Source organism: Grus americana, chromosome 10 (assembly GCF_028858705.1).
Source record: "Grus americana isolate bGruAme1 chromosome 10, bGruAme1.mat, whole genome shotgun sequence".
In the NCBI taxonomy this organism is placed as follows: Eukaryota; Metazoa; Chordata; class Aves; order Gruiformes; family Gruidae; genus Grus; species Grus americana.
In genome coordinates this window covers 22,831,318-22,854,480 of record NC_072861.1, presented here as the reverse complement: position 1 = coordinate 22,854,480, position 23,163 = coordinate 22,831,318, and the positions used below count along the sequence as shown (strand labels likewise).

The 23,163-nt window shown below is 53.1% G+C and overlaps 1 protein-coding gene across 4 annotated transcripts in view; it reads left to right on the top strand.

Annotated features, from left to right (window-relative positions):
* Window positions 1-21,997, top strand: part of ITGA11 (integrin subunit alpha 11) — a 51,549-nt gene extending 29,552 nt beyond the window's left edge. Inside the window, exons 11-31 of one of the 4 annotated variants that reach the window (XM_054836349.1) lie at window positions 243-387; window positions 2,141-2,289; window positions 2,586-2,726; window positions 3,745-3,948; window positions 4,420-4,550; window positions 5,069-5,235; window positions 6,586-6,728; window positions 7,870-7,980; window positions 8,199-8,284; window positions 9,645-9,852; window positions 11,530-11,628; window positions 12,998-13,074; window positions 13,757-13,846; window positions 15,145-15,235; window positions 15,374-15,487; window positions 16,306-16,392; window positions 16,627-16,737; window positions 17,178-17,273; window positions 17,663-17,776; window positions 19,711-19,818; window positions 21,968-21,997. In XM_054836349.1, the coding sequence (XP_054692324.1) occupies window positions 243-387; window positions 2,141-2,289; window positions 2,586-2,726; window positions 3,745-3,948; window positions 4,420-4,550; window positions 5,069-5,235; window positions 6,586-6,728; window positions 7,870-7,980; window positions 8,199-8,284; window positions 9,645-9,852; window positions 11,530-11,628; window positions 12,998-13,074; window positions 13,757-13,846; window positions 15,145-15,235; window positions 15,374-15,487; window positions 16,306-16,392; window positions 16,627-16,737; window positions 17,178-17,273; window positions 17,663-17,776; window positions 19,711-19,818; window positions 21,968-21,982 (2,487 nt within the window). In that variant the 3' untranslated portion in view covers window positions 21,983-21,997. Of the gene's footprint in view, window positions 1-242; window positions 388-2,140; window positions 2,290-2,585; window positions 2,727-3,741; window positions 3,949-4,419; window positions 4,551-5,068; window positions 5,236-6,585; window positions 6,729-7,869; window positions 7,981-8,198; window positions 8,285-9,644; window positions 9,853-11,529; window positions 11,629-12,997; window positions 13,075-13,756; window positions 13,847-15,144; window positions 15,236-15,373; window positions 15,488-16,305; window positions 16,393-16,626; window positions 16,738-17,177; window positions 17,274-17,662; window positions 17,777-18,076; window positions 19,201-19,710; window positions 19,819-21,967 lie in introns of those variants that run through there. The other 3 variants (XM_054836348.1, XM_054836350.1, XM_054836351.1) reach the window with 3 other exon arrangements.
* The last annotated feature ends 1,166 nt before the right edge of the window (window positions 21,998-23,163 follow it).

Below are 23,163 nucleotides of genomic sequence, written 5' to 3'. Positions count from 1 at the left end.
AACTGTGATTTCTGGGAGGGACCATTTGCTGTTTTCTTCTTTTGCACTTTGCAGCCTCCAATAAGCATATATTCTAGGATTTGGGCTCTGAGGGACCCCCACATGTGTTCTCACACAAAACCAGCCCATTGGGTCCCCTTGTCCATCTCAGCATGAACCGGCTTGGCCCATATGGGCAGCGTGGCGGAGAATTGTCTCCAGTTGGCAAGAAATACCCTCAAACCACTCCTGCTCTCCCGCAGGACGGGATCTTGCTGGGGGCGGTGGGTGCCTACGACTGGAACGGAGCCGTCCTGAAGGAAACCAGCAGCGGGAAGGTCATTCCCTTGCGGGAATCTTATCTCCAGGAGTTCCCGGAGGAGCTGAAAAATCACGGAGCGTATTTAGGTAAGAAAGCCAAATGAGGCTCTGCTGCCAGGCCTGAATTCATGATTTTATGCTTAATAATAGGAAGCACAACATATTTCTCAAATGACTAATAGCAGCCAGCGCTCCCAGTGTAGGCGGTCCCATTCCCGGCCGTTTGCGAGCTCCCGTCGGCACGAGACCTGTGTTGCCCCTTGCTCAAGGATGCAGAGTACGTGAGCATCCTCACCCGGGGAGAGTCCAGTGTTGACCATGGTGTGCAGCACAAAAGTGATTTAAATGCAGAAGTAGCTCAGCCACCGGCCAGCCCGGGTCATCTATAGCGCTTACTGGAACAGTTTAAAAAGCACTGATGAAATTTCATGCCTAGGGAGGAAATACCTGCTGGGTTAATCCATTCCATGTGCGGCCGTTGAAGTCCCGGAGTAAAAATATCAGCCTGGTTTGCAAAATGAAGCCTGTCTCCGGAGATGTGCGTGCCAGGCTGAGCTGCCCCGTGGCAGGGAGCTGGGGGGGGATGCTGTGGGGGTCATCCGCCGGCGTGTGGGGCTCTCCCCTCTGCTGGGGACATGAACAGCCCCTGGACATGTGGGTCACCCTCTTGGGGTGACAGCAGGGTGGCCCCAGGGCTCGGCTGTGAACGCCTGGAGCAGGGACAGCTGCAGCTGTACAGGGGGTACCCATGACAGTATGGGGAACTCAGCTGGGCTCTGTCTTTCCCATTGCCTCGAGTAAGAAAATCAGAAATATTAAGGAAACCCGGTGCATCCTGCTGCAGAGCAGCCTGGCTCGCCCAGGACCGGGACCTTGGGGTTTCAAAGCTGATGCTTGGCTTAGGAGTACCCACCCAAAAGGGGATTATTTAGGGAGACAGAGACGCCAGGCAGGGCCAATGGTCAGGGAAATGGGTCCATAAACCCCAACAATGCCTGGAGATACTCAAAATGTGACCCCAAGTGATCTGATCCAGCTTCAGCGTTGGCCATGCTTTCAGTTTCCAATAATTTAAGTAGCATTTAAAACCGACTGTGAACGTGCAGGAACCTGGAGCTGGGTGTGAAAAATGGGATTTTGCAGCCCCAGTGTTATATTCCTACATAAGCCCATCTGCAACCACGGGCAAGTGCCACAGCCCAGTGTGTGACCTGCGGTGTCGGTGATCCCGGTGCAGAAAATAACCCTTCTGGGTAAGAAAGAGGGATTGCTCAGGGTCATTTCACTTACGCAGGGTTATTTCCGTAAGAGCTCGTGATCAACGGTCTTGATGGTTTCATGGCTTTTATTGGACTGTGAATGTTAACGTCAAGCATCAGCAAAGTCTTTCACGCTTGGTTTCGGATGCGGTGTTGCCGGGGTCTCGAAGGAGTGGAGCAGCGGGTGCCGCAGCCTCCCGGTGTGCACGCACCTTGCTAGCGTTTGTTTAACTTGATGTCAACCGTGAAGTAAAACACTTATCAGGCTGGGAATTGGACTCGCCTTCCATGAAAGAAGGATTTTGCATGGGGTTCGCCGGCCGCATTAGGCAGTGCCAAAACTCCTGGTGCAGCTGCACTGCTCAGGGTGTAGGTAGGACCCGAGCAGGTGGCTCAAAGCCCAAGGTCAGGGCATGGGGGTTTATTGAAATGACTTATCTTTGAAGAAATCTGGGTTTCCAGCTTCCTGATCTGGGCGGCAGCCAGAGTTGTGTCGGCAGCTGCGGGCTAATGGGAAGCAGATCGCTGGGCAGCGGCTGGGAGCAGGCAGGGAGCCGCTCAGCCGTGCTCACCCTTTCCAGGTTACACCGTCTCCTCCGTCATATCCACCAAGCACGAGCGGATTTACGTTGCGGGAGCACCCAGGTTCAACCACACCGGGAAAGTCATCATTTTCAGCATGCACAACAACCGGAACCTCACCATCCATCAGGCGCTGAAGGGAGAGCAGGTAATGCCGGGGGACACGCTGCCAAGGATGCTGCATGGATTTTTCCACCTGGCACTCACGCTCCTCCATACATCCTCCCCCTTCATTTTGCAAATTGTTCTGTTTAAATGGCTCAGCAGTGTAACGCATCCACGGACAGTTGGGGATGTCCTGGCTGTTGCTGGACCCACAGCTCCAAACCACGTAGCTGTATCAGGGACAGGGCTTGAAATGTCCCTGCGGTCCCCTCCGGGGAGGGTGACAGTGCCCCTGCACGCCGGGACAATTGCTTCCATCACCTCCTCTGTCTCCTCCAGATCGGCTCCTACTACGGCAGCGAGATCAACTCCCTTGATGTCAACGGTGATGGCGTCACCGACGTTTTGCTGGTGGGAGCCCCCATGTACTTCAGCGAGGGCAGGGAGAGGGGGAAGGTCTATGTCTACACCCTGCGGGAGGTACGTGGCAGCACCGTGGGGCGAGCTGGGGACTCCGCAGGGGATGGGGCGTTCGGGTACTATCGCAGGAACTGCACTGCATCTCCTCGTGTCACCTCCCCGGGGTGGCTCCAGGCTGTGCACACCAGCTTCCATCAAACATCGCAGGGCACGGCAGCCCGGCCCAAAGGCAACAGAGCTTGGCAGCGCCTCGCCGTTTCGGCTGCTGCGAGACTCGAGGAGGATTTGCCTGGTTTCCTTGTTTATAAACAATCTCAGGGGGTTTGCTCGCTGCCAGTGAAGGGAGTCCAGCCTGTGCTGGAGCAGAGCCGCCTCGTCTCGAGACTTTGCTGCTCCCGTCCGGGTGAGCTTCCCAGCCCCGAGGAGGTGATGCGCAGGGTGCAAGGTCGGATCTTTGCAACATGGGTGTCTTTCCAGCGCCCATCCATTTTGCCTCCCCCAAAACCATTCCCTCCAAGGGCACCCTCCTGCCCGGACGCTGGGGCAGCCATGGGGTTGTGGGGAGCAGCAAGGTCGGTCCCTCCACCATCACTTCAGGGCACAGACAGGATGTGTGCCACCCCCATGCCCTGCCCTTGCACCCAGCAGCACTCTGGGGCAGGACAGGCTTTCCTGCCACCCTCAAATCTGGCTCAAAATGAGGTTTCTGAGCCAAATCCATCAGGCTTCAGGGGTGCACGGGGCAGCAAGCAGGTCATGGTCTACATCCCAGGCTGCAGAGCCTGCCAACAGCAGTGGGAGTCCCCATATCTAAAGCACAGCTTTTTATGCCATTATCTATGTAGGTTGCTGTTTAATAGCAAAAAGGAAGTTTTATAGCAAAAAGGAAGGCAAAGCTGGGGCTGGCACGGGGCTCATCCACTGCCCCAGGAGGGCTCTCACCTCCTTCCGTAGAGGAATTGCTCCCACATCACTGCATCTTGTTTGTTTACCTTTGAGGGTTTTCTCCTCTTGTCACACTTGCTGCTGATGTTTTTTGGGGGAGTTTTTTACCTTTTCTCTTTGGCTGGCCCAGCAGAACCGCTTCGTTTCCAGTGGTGCCCTCATAGATCTGCAGAGCTACCAGAACTCCCGCTTCGGCTCCTGCATTGCCGCCGTGCCGGACCTCAACCAGGACTCCTACAACGACCTTGTCGTCGGGGCACCTTTGGAGGATGAGCATCAAGGAGCGATATACATCTTCCTTGGCTTCCAAGATACCATCCTGAAGAAGTACAAGCAGGTATGGCTCTTGGCTGCTTCAATTGTCCACATCCTTCATCAGAATAAATGTCATTTGTGCCCATTTTAAGGACTGATAGAGCACAATGAATTCACACGCGGTATTGCATTGTTAATTATTATTGCCAGATGTGTTCTCTTGTGAGGGGTCCAAGACAAAGTAAATGTGGGGTATGGAAAACACGCTTGAAATTAGGGGCAACGCTTAGCCCTCAGTGCAATGGATTACCATAGATAAAATACTTCTCACGCTTGTGAGAAATAGTAAATATGCAGAGTAAACTCAACCAAAACCTCTGGATGGTGTCTCTGAGGAGAAACCGCTCTCATTCTGTGGAAAATTATGCTTGGTGCAATCACTTGGGAAGGGGCATCTTCAGTAGCGTGATGGAGGTCGGCATGGCAAACCCCTCCTTCGCAGGCAGGGATGCTCCTGCTGGAAACCAGGCTGGATTCTCCCCTTTCCTTTCAGCGGATAGCAGCCGCGGACCTCGCACCGGGCCTGATGTACTTTGGATGCAGCATCCACGGACAGTTGGACATGAACGAAGACGGGCTCGTAGACTTGGCTGTCGGCTCTCTGGGGAACGCTGTGCTGTTGTGGTTAGCTGTATCTCGTTTGGCACTCTCCTCTGCCCAAAGCTCATTGCAATACACTGACATTTTTTGAGGGAAAACTGAACTTCCAGCCATCTGACCCCTCTTTCCACAATAATGACCCCTTGTCCGGGGGGGCCGTGGGATTTCAATGCTGTCGGGCCCTAGAAGGATGTCAGAGTTGGTTTTGCATTGAATTTCATCATTAGTTCCCCAGGAGTTTCAAACCAGCTCATTGATTTGCGGTGATTTGCCCAGGCTCCCTCTGGTCTCATTTAATAAGAACAATTTAATATTTGCAAATATTGATTAATGTTTGGAAAGTGCCTCGAAGCTGTTAGGATGAAGGGTAGCTGTGCCCAGCAGAAATGGGCCACCCTGGGGTTTGCCTCGATGTTGAGAAAATGGGTGAAAAGGTGTGAAAAAGGTGGATCGGGAGGTGTGGGAGAGCTTTGGAGGCTGCTGCATATGTCTGCGTGCACCCTGTGCCCCAGCACATCTCCCAACCCTTGCTCACCCCGCAGGTCCCGCAGCGTGGTTCAGATCAACGCCAGCATCCACTTTGAGCCCTCCAAAATCAACATCTTCACCAAGGACTGCAAGCGGAATGGGAAGGATGCCACCTGCATGTCGGCCTTCGTCTGCTTCACCGCCGTCTTCCTCTCAGCTCACTTCCAGACGGCCAGCGTGGGTAAGCGGCATGGCTGCTCACGCAACAAAAACCCCAATTCGTGTGTTGTTTAGGTCTCCAGCCCTGAGGGAACACCCAGCTTCGGCCAAGAGAAACCATCCAGGAGCTTGGCATGTCTAGAGGAATGCACATTGCCATCTGCCACATCCCTTTTTACCCACAAATTTGTCCCTGTGCTGGCTGATGTAGCAGGGACGGTGGCTCTGCCGTTAAGCAGTGCCAAGAAACACCCCAAGGACACAACCTTACCCGTGTTTAACCTCTTCTCTCACCTATGCCCTGGGGCCAAGCTCTCCTGCAGCCTGCCTTGCCGTGGTACGTGTGACGGGGATGTCACCACCACCTCGCCGACCAGCGGGACAGGAGAGGATGTTCCCGGATCATGTCCCGCAGAGCTCATCCATCCTCCCTGCTGCAGGGGCACGACACATCTGCTGACCATATGTGCATATTTCCCTAATATCCCGGGGAAGCTCTGTGAAGTTATTGGCCAGCTCTGCTATTAAACCCTTGCATGTTGCTGTGACCCCGAGTCTACCCGACAGATGCCCGTGACTCAGCTGGAGTTTTGGGGGGGGGGGAGCAATGGCAGCTCAGCCCCCTGCAACCCGGCAGCAAACGCTGTCAGAGGGAAATCAGGTCCCGAGCGAAGCCAAAGGAAAAACATCCCATCCCCTAGAGCAAGAATTTTTATTTGTTCTGTCAAATCCAGTGTTTTCCTCCTCCCTAGTATAATTGTGGAGCTCGCAGGACAAAAAGCTGAGTGAGGTTTTCTTTATTTGTTTAATTTTACACTTATTTCTACCCAGAAGAGCCCCCCTATGGACGGTGCGTGCTGGGGGCTGCTGGTTGCTCTTTGCTTATGTACATTTTGCATCGCATCGATGTAGTGGGTACAAATGTCCCCCTGCCTGGCACTGGTTTTGGAACTTTTGGTTTCTTTTTGACAGCACTGCGGGAAGCAAATTACCTCCGGTAAAGCACCTAGGAGAGGAGAGTGCTCCAGGGTACAATACCTCCAGAAGTGATACTGGCCAGCATGTGAATATATAAAAGGCGAATAGTTATATATCCTGCACAGATTTTACTCAATACCTTGTACCAATGCATTTTTAAAGTTCCTCATTTGACTCGGAGAGTGGATGCTCTGCCCAAAAAAAATGCCTGTTAGAAACAGGCAACAACAACTGTAGCCCAATTACCCCGATTTTCCCTTAGAGTTCTCCCTGCCACGCTCCTCCCAGCGGGGCGATAGGGTTTGAGTGCACAAAAGCCCATTTTTGACCCGGTGTTGCTATATAGCGAGCATAACCCCAGGGACAAGCCCTGACGGCGCTGCTCTCCTTCCAGCGCTGCGGTACAATGCCACCATCGACGAGCGCAGGTACACGCCACGGGCTCACCTGGACGAGAGCGGAGAGCGGCACACGCAGAAGGGGCTGGTGCTGCTCGCCGGGCAGGAGCACTGCGACAGGCTCCAGTTCCACGTCTTGGTGAGTGTGAAGGAGAACAAGGCTGGGGTCTCCTCCTCTGCCAGCCCCGGGGGCAGAGCGAGCCGCCCGAGCAAAGATGTTCTTTGCCTTGTGCAAAACAGCGACGCGCCGGGATGCGGTCGGAGGAGCCTCAAAGGCTTTATGGGGCTGGAAATGAGCCTCATTCCCCAGCTCAAATTTTTTCAGGCTGAGTTTGATGTGGTCAGGGATGGAGCTGCCGGCGCGCGGCAGCTGCTGGGTCCCCGAGCACTGACTTCACTGCATCCCCAGCTTGCACTGTGCTCCTTTCTGCGAGCTGCTAGCCGTGCCCTGGGGGAGGGCGTGCACTCCTGACACCCGGGTCAGGCTGGTCCTCCTGCTCCAAAATCAGTGACAACTCATTTTTTTCCATCGGGAACTAAATACCTCTGTGCCAGTCCCTGGCACTCTCACCCTCAGCACCCCTCTGACCATCAGAGTCCCCCTCCCCAGGTACAGGAGCCAGCAAAACCCTCTGCATCCCTCGCAGGGAACAGCTGATGCACAAACCTGGCCGAAATCAAACATTCCCAGTGAATGATGAGAATATTGCAGAGGCCAGGGAAGGCCAAGCTGCCAGACTGGCCCGGCCCCAAGCCCCGGCCTGAACTGCCGTGAACTTCTGGGAAATTTGAGTCTGGAGCTCGAGATGGAGCGTTAGGTCAAGAAGCATCTCGCTTCAGAGCATCTAACCGCACCTCGCGCGGCTGGGGTAATGTATGGGAAGAGCTCACAGAGCTGCAGGAAAGGTGTAGCTTTGCTACCGGCCAGACAAGCCCCAGGTAAATGTTACAGGACAGCTCTGTCCCCCCTGGGAGCCTGGCTCGGGGTCAGTCCCCCCCCGGAGCATCCATCTTTTGGAGCCAGCATCTCCAGGGTGAAGCACTTCCCGCACCAGCAGATGGGTGTTGAGTAGCACCGCTGAGCTGGGGTTGTCCCTGTCCCCAGGTAAGGGTTAGCTGGAGAGACAGGATGATTACACACCAAGTATACTAGATCGTACAGGTTTTATTATATAAAATAATCACACGTGCCTGTAGGTCTGCCTTACCTTGCTTTCTGATGCTGCCCCTCCACAAGCAGGAGACCAGTCCTTCTCAACGATGTTCTCTGTCCACCACAGGACACCGCTGACTATGTGAAGCCGGTGACGTTCTCCATCGACTACGAGCTGGAGCACCCCGAGAACGGCCCCATGCTGGACGATGGCTGGCCCACCTCGCTCAAGGTCTCGGTAGGTAGCGGCACCAACCTCCCAGGGTGTCTTTAATCAGGCATTTGGTCAGCAGATTTATCTCTGGATGTAACATTTGCTGCTTTATCACTGGTCCCTCCCGTGATAGCAATGTGTTGGCATCCACTGCAGCCTGGGATCACCACCCATGTCCCATCTCCTTGGAGTACAACCTGGGGCTCAAAGCATCACCGAGCTGCTCTTGTCATCCTTCTCAGGTCCCTTTCTGGAATGGGTGCAATGAAGATGAGCACTGCGTCCCTGATCTGGTCCTGGATGCCAGAAGTGATGTGCCCAGTGCCATGTGAGTAGGTCGCTCAGAGCATCCTCCCAACCAGTATCACAAATGGGGGGGGCTCCAAAACCTATCCCAACCCATGCTCCATAGATTCTGGCATCGCAGCTGGTCCTTCATCCAACGTCACCACGAGGTTCATCCAACATCACCACGAGGTGCTCCTCGGCACCTCCGCTCGCAGCGTGTCTCTCAGCCTCTGCCTGCTCCCTGCCTGGAATGAATCAGTGGTTTTGCAGGGAATCCACAAAACAACTAATATTTGATGCCATGGTGATGAGCCCCAGGGAGACAAATCAGTAAATAACAGGGGGGAATAAATGCAAGGCTGGCATTACCCACTTGGCAATTGCAGGCTTGACTCACACAGCAGAAATAATTATATGCTACATCTGATCACTTAAAGAGCTTTTTAAGGTTATCTAGGAGCACAGGAGCCTGAACCTCTGCCTCCCGAGGATGGCAGTGGGCTCTGGACCGAGCTCATGGCCAGTGCTGCTACCTGGGGATTACTTGTATCCCATAATTCAGCGTTTATTGCTCTGTCTCCTGTAAAGCTCTGGGTCCTGAGGCTGCAACCCGGGGCACGACTGGTTCTGGGCTGCACTGCCGGAGGTTGAAGTGAGTTGTAGGTAGGGGATTATTTATGGATCTTAGTGGCTGGAGTCCTACAAACAATCATGGGCAGACCCTAGGGTCTACCAGGGTGCCAGACTTCTAGTCCAGTTCCTCCTGAAGCCTGTGGAGCTTTCCTGATGGCATCAGTGGGCACCGGACCATGCCCTGCAAGAGCAGCTGATGTGGAGGTGATTTCTGCTGAGAAAACCACTTTTGGGGTGACTTGCTGGAATAGAGCTATTCCTTCAAACCAGGGCCCTGGCTGCTCTGCCGTCAGAGGCCAAAGGTGGCTCTGAAGGTGGCATCATCCTACATTTTCCTTTCCTTTTTTATTTTGCATAAAGAAAATAAATGCCCAAACACCTGCCAAGTCTGTCAAAGCAGACCTTGCCATTGCCGAGTTTGTGCCGGTAAACTTACCACGAGGTAGATCTCGGCCAGGCTGAGACTAAATGCCGGCTTTACCCTGTGCTAATGATGTGGGATCTATTTTTTCCTTACATCCCAGCTGTATTAAGGGCTCCTAACTGGGTCTGAGAAAACTAGGCACCGTTAGCCAAAAATCGCAAGCAAAATGATGGTCCATGGGCGGAATTTGTGATTCCTCTTTCCATAGCAGCGCAGCACGATGGAGGGAGAGCAGAGGTTTCCTTGCACTATCCTATGCACCGCGCAGATAAAATTCCTGGGGCTGGGTCTTGGCGCGGTGCTGCAGGCAGCTCTTGCCTGCACCGCTGCCCTCCTCTTGCAGGGAGTATTGCCGGCGGGCGCTGCGGAGGGCACCGCCGGACTGCTCAGCCTTCACCCTCTCCTTCGACACCTCTGTCTTCGTCATCGAGAGCAGCAGGAGGAGGGTGGCCGTGGAGGCGACGCTGGAGAACCGGGGTGAAAACGCCTACAGCACGGTCCTCAACATCTCCTTCTCCAGAAACCTCCAGTTCGCCAGCTTGATCCCCAAGGTGAGGCTGCCGGGGGAGATCCAGGGCTTTCCAGAGGCGCTTCTAATCCCGGATGGATGAGAAAGCCGTGTCCTAAACCAGAGCCCAAAAATGTCTCCATCCCTCATAAATCAGGCATGTTTATGGGCTTAGTTTCTAAGCACTTAAGGCCCTTTCAGCTCTTTATTTTGGAAATACAAAAACGTTTGAATTTTAAGAGCTTGAAAGAAGGTCAAATGCAGATGAAATTATTTCCCTCTTTATTTTTCTACTCCAATAGTTTAAAAATACTTGCTGCACATGGCCAAGTTCCTGTCAGGGATGAATTTTTGCAGCTGAGATATAACTCCTGGAAGTACGGACTGATAACGGGAACGTGGCCACAGCTCAGCATTGAGCCCAGCGATGCCACTTCCCTACGGCTGTCCCCTGGGTGAGCCCGTTGTGCCCCATCCACTCCCTGAAATTTCACCCCCACCACTCTCCCGGTCTGGGTGTGACTCCTCCCTTTTCCCAGCGAGGTTTGGGAAATATGCTGATGCTGCTGAGCCCTCCCTCATCCCCCCAATGACTTCATACCCGCCCGCAGATCCCATGTCCTGCGTTTGTTTTTCTACAAGCTGTGCCAAGGGAAAATTGTGGGGCACGTTGCCCACAAAATAAGAAAAATGCATTTTCTGAGATATTACTCTGAATTAAGTGAGGGGAAGAACCCTACGATGCTCGGTAACAGAAAGCACCATGCAGCGGCGGTTGCAGGAAATGTTTGTTGCTGGTTATAGAAGCATCACTCTGCTAACGGGTTGCTGGCTGCCGCTCCTTATAAATAAGCAAATTGCCAACTGGAAGGGATGGATGGTTGTGTCAGAAACTGTACAGAGACCCAAATAAAAAGTAGCCGTGGCCCCAGAAAGTCCGTAATCTCAGGACATGAGCAGGAGAAAGCTCTGGGCTGTTGCTGATGGCTGCCAAGGCGTTTTCCCTGTGACTGGTGCTGGGTTGTTTCAGCTCCTGGCTAGGACTTGTCTGGTGGCAGCAGCTCAAACTGAGACCCTTATGGGGTCTAACACAGGGCCAAGAACTAGAATAGCTCATCATCTCATGGTAAGGATGGACGCCTGCATACAACCAGGCTACAACCTCTTGTAGGGTTACTACAGGAAGAACAGGGTTGGTGTCCCATCCCACCCCAGCCCACACTTGGGCTTTGCGGTGGGCAGGAGCTTCCCCAGCCCAGCTGGTGAGCTGGAAGGTGTTCAAGCAGCAGGAACCTGATTGTCGAGATGAGCACGTGGACTATTACTCCTTAGCTGGTGGCCGTGCAGAATCATAGTTCGTGTTATGCCTTGATGCTTCCCTGTCACTCCTCATCACAGAACAATATCCTTCTTCCCAATTGTAGTGCCAAGAATAATCGGGTTTATTCATTCATCGCTGTAGTTAAATTTCTAAAGAGGTTTTAAATCAGAAAGCTGGAAGCCACTTGCTGGAAATGCCCCCCTCCAGGAATGGCCCTAGAAATTCAGCTGCATGGGAAGGAATCCCAGCCTGCAGCAAGCAGAAGGGTTGGTTGGTTGGTTTGGTTTTTCCAAAAGTTAAAGCCTGTTTTGAGCCCCACGGGTGTGTTTGCTGCTTTCATAAAGAGCCAGGCCATGGGGCTCGTGCCCGGTGTCACAGATACATCACGTCCCATTTTAGGATGACACGGATATCAATATCGACTGCATGACCGAAGACAAGCACCCCAACAAGAAAGTGTGCAACGTGAGCTACCCGTTCTTCCGAGCCAAGGCCAAGGTAAAGCTATTCCCTCCCCCAAAGTGAGGCTTCGCTCGTGGGACAGGAGCCCTCTGCCCCTGGCACGGCCCCCCCATCTTTGGGCTGGATGGCTTTGGACAGGCTTTTTAAAGATAAACACATGGTTTCCTCCCTTTTTCTGTCCATTGCTGGTGTTTGAAAGGCGTGACAGGGGAGCTGGGATGGTTAGGACGCTGCCTTGATGCTAGGAGAGCACCAAAATCAAACCCAGCTCCTCCCAGTCCTTTGGAGCAATTTAACATTGGCTTCAAAACACTGATGGTGACTTTCCCGGGCTCCTTTCTCACAGGACGAGGCACCCTTCCCTGCCTGAGAGATTTTCCTGAGCAACCAGGGTCCCTCCGAGTCCCCCTCCAAACCCACACAAGCCCCTTTGGGCTGGTGGCATCCTCCAGCCTCCAGCTCACAGCGGTTCCCAGCGCTGGGCGTAAGCCCAGGTCCAGCGAGCACCGTTTTTTATATGCCATAAACCCCTTTATTTGTAAATCTTACACGCAGCATTAAGGTGGGGAAGGAAAAGCGAGGAGATGCCGCTCTCTGCAATCACCGGGACTCCGTGGGAAATCCCACCTGCCCGCCCTGCACCCCCGTGGGGGAAAAGGAGCAAATACAAGTGGGACCTAAAGATAAAACCTTTCCAACTGCTGTACCCATCCGAAGCCTTTCCTTGTCGGAAGCTTGATAATGAGGGATGAGCTCCAGGCACCTCGCTCAGCTTTAAAGCTCCCAAAAAAGCCCTCTCGGATGCCTGTGGCCGTACACGAGAGCGCAGCAGCCCGACTCCCCATGATCTACGGGGGCTGAGAATGCATCTGCGTGGCATCAGGTAGTCCAGGTCCTGCCAAAACAAAGACAAGCTGGAAACGGAAATTTGGCCCAAGAGCAGCAGGAGCTTTAATATTATACTCAGCTGTGCAGTCCCAGACAGTTTGAGGTCATTGCCACAGCTCTTGCAGATGTGACATTTATCACATTTTATTGTTGTTGGCCGCTCTCCGGCTGCCTTCCCCCGCCAGCCGACCCCGTGCCGCAGATGGGAGTGAGCGGCCTCTCACTGCAGGTCCCCCGGAGGGTTTCTTTTCCAAAGAGGGGGCTGCTCGCTTTTCCAATCTCAGAGAAAAAAAAAAAAAAAAAAAAGGACAAAAAACCTGCAGTGTGCAGGGCTGAGAGCAAATCCTACAAATCCCCAGCGTGGTCTCTTCTCTCCCTGGAAAGCCGAGGCTCTCTGCCCAAAGCCCGGCAGCATCTCGCGATGGGATCAGGGGGATGCTCTCACTCCTGGCCAGCACTTGGGGGTTTTTTTTTCCCCCCCCTAATCTTTTCTCCAATCTGTTTCCAACCTCCGCAGGTAGCTTTTCGTCTGGATTTTGAATTCAGCAAGTCGATTTTCCTTCAAAACATGGAGATCTACTTGATCGCCAACAGGTTAATGGTTGCTTTCTCTCCTGCACGCGTTTGCGAGGTCAGCAGGATTTTGCCTGCTTGCATGGGGTTTCCTTCTTCCGTACTCGTAGGTGATGCTGGAGGCTTTACTCAGGGAATAACCACAAGGAAACCTGATTGCCCTGGGTTACTACAGAGTGTGCAGCCCTGTATTCATAAACCAGGCTATTTTTATTGATCTATATATTTATATCCATCATTTTTCTGTATACGTGGAGGCTGCGCAGTCGCTGCCAGGCTCTGCGCTGAGCAGAAAGGGTCTGGGCCACTGCTGCTTTCTTACCCGCCTTCACAACTGCAAATACTCCCAGGAAAAATATCTCCTAACAGCTTTGCAAAATTCTCCTTGCTCAATTACCCTTCACAGGTAAAATTTTCTGACAGCTAACTGAAATCTCATGAGGATATTTTTCATTTTCATCATTCAGCGGATTCGCTCTGCTGGGGCTGCTACGCTGCTTTAAGGCTGCTCTCTCCAAATGATCTACTTTTATGGCCTTGGGCTAATAAAAGTTACAGAATAAAATTGCTTTTCTTTACACTTTGGCCAAAAAAAAGCAAAATTTCAGCCGTTCCCCACCTGCAACCTCTGACCCCCCCCAAAAAAAATTCAGAGGGGAGTCGGCTCCTGCCTCACCCCCTGCTTGCCCCGCTGCCGTTTCAGCGACAGCGAGGAGAAGGAGAGCACCAAGGAGGACAACTTCGCCCACCTGAATTTTCACCTGAAGTATGAAGCCGACCTGCTCTTCACCAGGTGCATGTTTGGGAAGGGGACGCAGCTTTTGGGGGGGGACACGGCTTGCAGGGCGTCCTTCGGGAAAATCAGTGCTGGCCTCAAGGGAGCTGCGTTCAAACAGAGCCCCGTGTAAACTGGGCTTTAATTTGGGGGATTTGGGTTTGGTTTAGAAAAGGGGCTGAAGGAACCATAAAAATCAGTCTGCGATGATTCCTCGGTGCTGCACATCACGCTCAGTGGGTCCTTATAAAAATCAACAGCAAGAAGCAACGAGGTGCTGTGCATTCATAGCGTTTAAATGCTCAGGTCTTATTAAATATGTGTGAGGGCAATTTTTTTTTAAGGGGAAAAAGTACTTATAGTAGGTAATAATGTTCATAACATGTGCTACTAGCCAGTGTCTGGGCCGGTAGCCATCCCACTAAAAAAAATCATCTCACCAGAAGCTCAGCTGAGGGACGCGTGTGGAAGGGTTTGGGCAGCAATAGTAACTAGAGCAGAGAGTCCTCGGTCCAAGGAGAGCAGGGAGCTAAGGCACGGATGATAATTTATTAACCCGACTATAAGAAAAAAATGTGGACCCCAGAAGCACATTCCCTGGCACCGCTTGCTGTAATTCTTAGCAGATTTTGAAGACCTTCAGTCATTTTTTTTTTTTTTTTTACACTAGAGGCAGCGGGGCACTGAAAATAAAACCGCTTTAATACTTACAATTTATGGGGAGCAGGGGAATTCCCAATTTAACAAATCTCAGAATTGCCCTTAGGGGAGAAGGGACAACTTGGAGGAAAAGTAACGGCACAAAAAAATTCAAACTTGGGCACCTTAGGGAGAAAAAAGGGGGAAATAATTTCAAAGAGTTTTGGGGGGTTTGGGCCACATGCTGAGTGTCATGATGCCGGTGAGCATGCATCCCATCACCTGATGGGTGCTCCCGACCGGGCTCCCACGGGCACCCATCGGATGCTCCTGGCTCCTTCCCCTCCTCTCCAGCTGCGAAACGTGATTCACCTCTGATTTACGCGACATTCAAACCGCTGACCAGGGTCTTGGATGTTTCTGTTATATTAAAAAGGTGAGAAAAATTTGACAAAGAAAGGGAAAATACTGCAGAAGCAGAATGGCGTGACAATCCCCTGTCTTTTTTTTGCACAAAGTGGAGCCAGGCGATGGTTTCCATCCAAAATGGGGCCAGACAGACCAAAAGTCTTCTCTTTAGGGAATCTGCTGGGGCTGCCCAGCCTGATGCTGGGGGCTGCTTCATGCTCTGTTTGCTCTGAGCCCTCCTCACGACTTGTTCTCCTCCATCACGACAGGTCATCAAGCCTGGACCACTACGAAATCAGGTCGAACAGCTCCCTGGAGAGATACGACAGCATCGGCCCCCCCTTTCGTTGCACCTTTAAGGTAAGAAGGGGGGGTTAAACTGGCTGAGGGACCCCCCAAACTCCATCCCAGAGGTGGGATGTGCCATGGTCACCCTGTTCATCCCCATCCCGTGGGACTCTGGCACCCTGGGCACATCCCTGTCCTCTGCCCTCGCAGCTACAGAACCTGGGCTTCTTCCCCGTGGAGGGGATGACCATCAAGATCACCGTCCCCGTGGCCACCCGCGCGGGCAACCGCCTCCTGCTCCTGACCGAATTCATGGCGGACCAGGTAGGAGGCGGGGGGGGGGGGGTTCATCCCCATTAAGCACATGTGGGTCCCCCCTGCGCCAGGGGTGGGGATGGAGACACCCCACGGCGGGTTCTTTTGCAAACACCCCCCCATGCTCACACCTGCTCGGACGGGTTTGGCTCGTGCCGGGGCTTCTGCCTTTTGCATTTGCTTGGCTGGAAACGTGGAAAATGGTAGCGGCCAAAGGGTTTAGTTCAAATATTTCTCTGAGCTAGACCTCCCTCCAGCATGCAACGAATTCTTGAGGGTCCTGAAAGCATTCGCTGTGCGTGGGGCGAACTGCACTTGAGTGCCCGTAACAGCGGTGGGAGGGCTGGGAGCAGATCCCGGGGCATCCCGAGCCTCCCGCCGCCCCTGCGGCCGTGCGGGGTTCACGTGCCGGTGATGGAAAGACCCCGGCACAGGAGACAGCGTGTTTACGGGTGGATTTGGTCTCGATGGGGACATTTTGTATTGCCAGCTCCAGCAAAGTCCCTGCGACACCCCAGCACACCCCATCCCGGATGGGGCTCTCTGCCAGGCTCATTGTTGTGGGGGAGAGGCACAAACCACAGGAACTGGTTAAAGTAGGATGCCAGGCTCCTTTTGGGCCAGGATCTCCTCCAGCCTCGCGGAGCAGCAGTGGCAGCTGCATCCCACAGCGATCCCAGCTCAGCCCCCCAGCACCAGCAAAGCCTGGGGGGGGGGGTGGTGCCGGGACGTCCTGTTTCCACCAGCACGAGTGATGAGCAGGATGCGGGGAGGTGGCCGCCGTGGTCCCCATCCCCGTGCTTGGAGCTGATCGCCCTCTCCCGCAGGAGAACACTACCTGCGACATCTGGGGAAACACCACTGACTACCGGAGGACGCCTGCCGAGGAGGACCTCTCCCACACCCCCCACCTGGTACGTGCCTTCACGGGCCTGATCCTGGTCCCTGGTCCCGGTCACCAAACCGGTGAGAAAGCCCCCGGGATGGGGATGCCCCACGGCCACGGGGGAGGATGGGCACGCGGCCCCTCCGCCGGGGTTTGGATCTCGCTCCCCTCGGTGTGTGCCAGGGGAAAGGCCCGGGGTGGGGGGGGGGTTATCCCCTTCTCAGCAGCGACGCTCCCACACCACGAACTTCTCCCCTTGCAGAACCACAGCAACTCTGACGTCATTTCCATCGACTGCAATGTGAAATTAGCCCCCAACGAGGAGATGAACTTGCACTTGCGTGGCAATCTGTGGATGAAGTCTCTGAAAGCAGTAAGTCCTCCCAAAGCAGACACATGGCTTTTGAGGAGAAATCCCCCAAAGGAGCTCTCATACCACAAAACGTGAGGTGGTTTGGTTTGGGTTTTTTTTTTTTCCCTCTCCTACAATTGCCTTCCCTCCCAGGAAGCCCAGGCATGTGTGGGGTGATTTTTTTGTTTTCAAACCCCACTTATTTTATTGGTGCATGCACCCGCCGGCCTGCACAGCACCTCATTGTGGGGAGTTTCACCCCAAGCAGTCCTGTTTGCTGTAACTTAACCACAGCCCCTACCTGCCCTGCATCGTGCTCCCCCACGGATGCAGCATCCCCGGCACGGATGCAAAGCTGGGGGGAGGTGGGGAGCAAAGCCACGGGGGGGGGGGGCACCCGGTCGGGGCACTGGGTCCTCTCCTCCGTGTCCGATGCTCATGTCCAGCATCTCTTTGCGCAGCTGAAGTTCAAGTCACTGAAGCTCACCACGAACGCCGCTCTCCAGCGACGCTTCGGGAGCCCCTTCATCTTCCACGAGGAGGACCCCAGCCGCCAGGTGAGCCCCCGGGCAGGACGGTCACACACACGGACCCAGCAGCTTTGGGGATGCTGCAACACCCTGCTCTGATCCCAGCGGGAAAACCCTCGTGGCTGGCAGGAGGGCTGGAGCGACCAGCGCTGAGCCTCCCGCAGAGCCCAGGGCAGCTCGGTGCAGCTGTGGTCGGAGCCGGGAAGCTCCGGTCCCGGCACCACCGGATTCAGCAGGGAAAGCCTGAGCCGTATTGCCGGTGGGGGGGGGGTGGGCCGCCTCCCACCCGCAGCTCCAGCACCCTCCCAAAGCAGGGGGGTGCTCAGCACCCCCACCATCGTGCCATCCCCCCCATCCCCTGCCTGCCCCGCTCTTGCACCCAGCGGCAGCAGCGTATTTTGGTGCTTTCCCTGCAGATAACGTTTGAAATCTCCAAGCCGGAGGAGTCACAGATCCCCATCTGGATCATCCTGGGGAGCACGTTAGGAGGTCTCCTGCTCCTGGCCCTGCTCGTCCTCGCGCTCTGGAAGGTGAGCAGCCCCTAAGCCAGATGTGCTGGGGGCTCGGTGGAGACCCCCATGCATGGAGGGACCCCCCCCCAGCCCACCCAGCTCCATGTCCACAGCCCCACGAGCCCCTCGGCACCACCAGGAATCACCAAAAAAAAAAAAAAAAAAAAAAAAAAAGCTCCTCTAACCTCATTTCTCTTCCATATTATTTGCATTCGGGGTCTAAACCTCCTGGCGCTATCCCACTAAAAGCCGGACGCTTCCCAGCAATCAGCTGAGGTAATGGTGGGGTTTTCTTTTGTTTCTCTTTAATCCCTGCAGCTTGGATTTTTTAAAAGCGGGAGCCGCAGACGGGCAGCGGAGCGGGAGCAGAGCACCCAGGGGCTGGAGTGATGCTGCCGGGGCCACCGGCTCCCCCCGCCCCGCGCGCCCCCTCCCAGCCCCTCGCCGGTTACGGAGCAGAGATTTGCCTCCATGCCGAGGGATTTGGGTGCTGAGTTCGGGTTTGCATGGAGACGAAAGTACACCCCTTTGTGTGAAATCACCTAAACAGGTCCAAAAGCAAAAAAAAAAAAAACCACCCCAAAACCCTACACGTCCCAAAAATCCCCAACTCGTGGCCCTGTGCCACAGCGAGAGGAACTTCAGACCGGGTTTGCAAGGAGGTGGCAGGGGACAGAGGGGCCACCGAAGCAACGTGCCCCATAACTTGGGGCAAACTACAGGGCTGCGAAAATCTTCAAAAAATAATATCCTTAAAAAAAAAAAATTTTTTAAAAAAAATGCGGATTGCTCATTCCCGAGGCTGAGCTGTAGCAAACCCCCGGGGCTTTGCTGGCCGCGGCTCTCAAACTGCGTTGCATTTGCTAACCGGAGCAATTGGGTGGAGATTTTAATTTGCCTTTTTTTCTTAATGCACTGAATACAAATGATAGCAAATTAAAGCACCTTAATGCAAATCTCCAGTGTCCAGCTGTACATACTTATTTTAAAAATATTTACCTGTTTAAGCAAAGGAGAAAAAAAAAATCCAAAAAATTAAAAAAAAAAAAAATCTAAAACCAGTTTGAAGTGTTTTCTACAAACTGAGCAGTTTTTGAAGAGCTTGTGTCCAGCAACAGTCCGCACATGTATTATAATTGTACATACTTGGTGTCACGCGAAACCGGATGATCAGTGCTGTTTGACAAAAATCTTTCTTTTTGCATAACAGAATTATTTATGCTAATATTAATTTTATGGATGAAAAGAAAGCATATGTCCGCCAGATGTGTAATGAAGTTTGTTAAATACTGTCCTAGTATTTTTTAAGGATTAAAAATACAGTATTTTAAAAACAAATAGCCTCTACTCCCATTCTGTGCTAGCTCACGTCCACGGCTCGGGGAAGGAGGAGGACGGGGCTCTGACTTTTTCCTCCACTTATTTATTGTGGGATGCAAGTTTTTTGCAGCCTGGTTTTAAAGGGATGCTGTCTGGCGGGACCAGCGGCCAGGGCCGGTGCCCCAGGGTGCCTTTGTGAGCCCAGAGGAAGGTGCGCTGCAGAATCAGCCCCGTGCATTGTATGAAACAGGAGGGGGGGGGGGGGGGGGGGAAAAAGATTTTTTTTTTTTTTCCTTGCTGGCATTCTCACCTTGAACGGGAGCTGTTAATGTCACGATTTCTGGTGGGTTCAGGTCTCAGCTGTCCCGGGGGTCTGGCTGGGGTGCAGGGCTACCCCGGAGAGCCAAAATCCCGGTGCAGGTACCAGGATGGGTGTTCAGGGCCCCGTGAGTCCAGGACAACACTGGCACTGCCAGCACTCCCACAGCCCCAAAGACACCCAATTTTGCAGATTTCTTTTTTTTTTTTCCCTCCCTCCTCATGCTCAACCAACTTTCCTTACCGCTGTTGAAAGCACCTAGGCAGACTGCACGAGGACCACTGACGGCGTCTTTCCAACCTTTTATTGCTAGGACAAAATAGGTGGCTGCATTTCCAGGCTTTGTCCCAAAGCATCCCAGCCCTTGGTGCTGTGCGACGAGAGGCTGCTCAGCTCCCTCCCTGCCCGGGCTTTAGAGAAGGTCAGCAAGGGCTGGGGAGCATCCTTCAGTGGGGAGCAGGGATGTGGGGGGGGTGGGTGCCCTGGGTGGGTGCCCTCCCGCTGCCGTCCAGCTCCAGAGTTGCGTATAAGCACATACGCGCATGCATGTATATATTTTTTCTGTACTCTCGCTCTCTAAATATATATATATATATATGTCTGTGTGTGTGTATATATCCTCTAGCTTTGGGAAGCCACGCTTACAGGCAAGATGGTGCACCAGCTTGGGGGGGGTGTATGTACATTTACATATACGTGTTTGTGTGTGTATGTGTATTTACATATATCTGTATGTATATAAGTGTGTGTGGTATACGTGTATAAGGGGGTGTGTGTGTATTTGAGAGCAAGAGCATCCCCAGCCTCCAGCTTTGGGAAGTTGTGGTCACAGGGGACACTGCACCTGCTAGGATCTGTGTGTGTATGTATATATATAGACAGATGTATACGTGTGCGTGCGTGTATACGTACGTGTGCGTGTGTATATGCTTATGTATGCGTGCATTAAAAAAAAGCGTCCGTGCCTGTGTATACATATAGGTGTATATAAGGGCTGCTCCTTACCGAACCCAGGTATCAAAGGATCAGCGCTCCTCCGTCTGCGGGTTAAAACGTAAAGGGGGTTTGCGGCTACCGGGAACCCGGTTAAAGCCGCTTGTGCCGACAGCGGCTGAACTCACAACAGCGCAGGCAAAGCGGTCGGAGCTGCTCTACGTGGTTACTTGGGTTCACGCTCTCACACTCGTGCTTGGTTAAAACGAGCTCTTCTAACCCGCCCCGTCTGACCCCGTTGAACAGGAACGGTTCCCGCCGTCTATCGGATAAAATCATTAATTAATTCTGCACCTTGACATGTCCTAATCGGGGTGGCACGGCCCCGGCCAGGGCCCAAACCCTGCTGTGAGTGCAGGGGGACCAGAGCAAAGGGGCGCTGCTGACACAGGGGGTCGGGGCTGGAGGCGGGGAGGGGGGGGGACAAAGGGGGTCGGGGCTGGAGGCAGGGGGTCCCGCAGACCCACTGCCCCCCCACACCCTGGGCTGGCACAGGGCACCGCGCAGCAGCAGCGAGAGGGTGGCGTGCAATCCCTGCCAACCAACTTGAGTCGTGTCATCTGAAAAGAATAAAAGTGACTTGCTTTCAGAAAACAGTTTTCTTTACTAAGCCAAGTGCTTTCCCCTGCTTGACGATGCCGAGGGTCTGGCGTAGAGCTGAGCAGCTTGCCTCCGCAGATGCAGAACCCTATAGAGTAAGTGAAAAACTCAGCTTTTCATGCAGCTACTCAACGCCAGGACCAGCTAGGGCTCTCACCACCACCACCTAAGGACCGCGGTTTAAATGTAGGCGACCCAAGGACAAACACGTGAAATGCCAGCGGCAGCTCCCGCCGCGTGCTGTGGCACTGCCCTTCTGCTTGGGCTCGCCTCCCCGAGCGCATCCCTCCGGACAGAGGGACCGAGGCTCCAGGTCTGCCAAGGGTTTGCATCCCGCCGAGCGTGCGCTGGCCTCGGGAAGGTTTATTTTTAAAAGGCGGTCTGCTGTCCAACAGCAGCTCTCTGCACCGAGCCAGCTCTATAAATAACAGACCACCACCTACGGGCACACACACGTCTCGTCCCTGGCAGAGGGGACGTCACGTGGCTCCTTTTTCCCAGTGAAAGGAGCATCTGTGGGGTTTGTAGAGATTTTTATCAGGAGCTTTAAATAACTCCCACAAAGAAAGCCAGCGCACTCCTTCAGGTTTTAATGCTTGAAAAAGAAATTTCCAGACTAAGGAAAGGGAAGGTCCCAGGACGCCAGGAGCTGGCATGGACTTCGCTGCACCCACAGGCATGCAGAAACAGGCACCCACCGGTGGTTATTTTTTTTTTCCTATCCTGAGCTTTTCGCCATATCGAAGGCGGCAGAACAGCACGTGCATGACGTCACCCTCCCGGGTCGCAGACAAGCAGGAACCCGTCTTCATCAGGAACCGGGACAAAGACCAGGGACCACACCTGAGAGAGGAGCGGCTCTAGCATCAGCTGCTCCTTCCATAGCACAGAGCTTCCCCCTTTTTATAAAGTGCTTCGCAATCTACTGACAAGAAGTTTTATTGCTGCTTCTGGGTAACAGCATCTTCTCTCTTCAGGTCTTCACATATTGAAATCATCCCAGGGACCTCAAAGCAGAACCTCAGCAAATATCCTGTAATGGAGCCAAAAGCAGGAAAGGATCAGAACAAAGCTACAGGAAAGGGAGGAGGAAGCAGCTTTTCCACAAGATGGTTTGGTATAACATTTTTTTCTTATTAAAAAAGCAGAATTGTGGGAGGAGCAGCTTCCTTCACCTTATTATTACCTACAGATATTTCCAGCATGCACATTTGTTCCAAGAACGGTTTTATACAGGTACGTCACAAGAACACACCACTTGGGTGACTCCATGTCAAAAACAGGTCCTGAGAAGAAGCAACAGTGCAAGGAAATACCGTCCTCATCAATGACACAGCAACTCGTACCGGTTTCCAACCCCCAACGCTCTGTTATACAGCAAGCGGGATGAGTCGCTGAGAGCGGTCAGCCCTCACCCCTCCGTCCCCCACTCCCCAAGTCAGACTCGAGGACCACTCACTCTCATTTTTAACTGCACGCACATCATGAATTATAAACGTGCAAGTGTAAAACGGAACAGCGAGGCAGCGGAGCTCTGTCTGAAGCACGCGGCACAGTATAACAGAAGACTTTTTTTCTGTAATGTGTACACACCGAATCATATAGTGGTTGATTTTAACTGAGACAGCTACCAGCAATTTTGCTAGCTAAATAATAATCATCACCTGGTGCGTGTTCTCAAGTTGTTCGAGTTGCAGGTTCAGAGCTTTAGCAGTAACGGACACAGACCCAAAATGGGAAGACTGAAAGCATTCCCCGTTTCTTGCAATGAGCCACAGCAACTTAAACATTTTTTTTTTTTTTGCATTTCCAACAGCCAGGCTAAAAATCGCCACTGTAAATTCTCAGCAAAATACAAAACCGCAGCTTTCCTGATGACTTCAGATGAATACATCCCGGCACGCATGAGGAAGACGTTTAGGGTAACAGTTTTGAGGAACAGGAATACCTTCCCACCCGTCTGACAACATCCGCTTGTTGCATTAAGGCCTCGGGTGGCTGAATTTGGCTTTGCCTGACATTGGACTGCGAGAGTCACATTTTTAAAACACAATAGTCCAACCTACATGAGATTTGATGGACAGATTTTTTTCGGTTTAGGAGTTAAATTTCTAGCAGAGTAAAGTTTGCAGCTTCGAAGAGATGGTATTTCTAAAGCTTTTCCCTTGAAGGA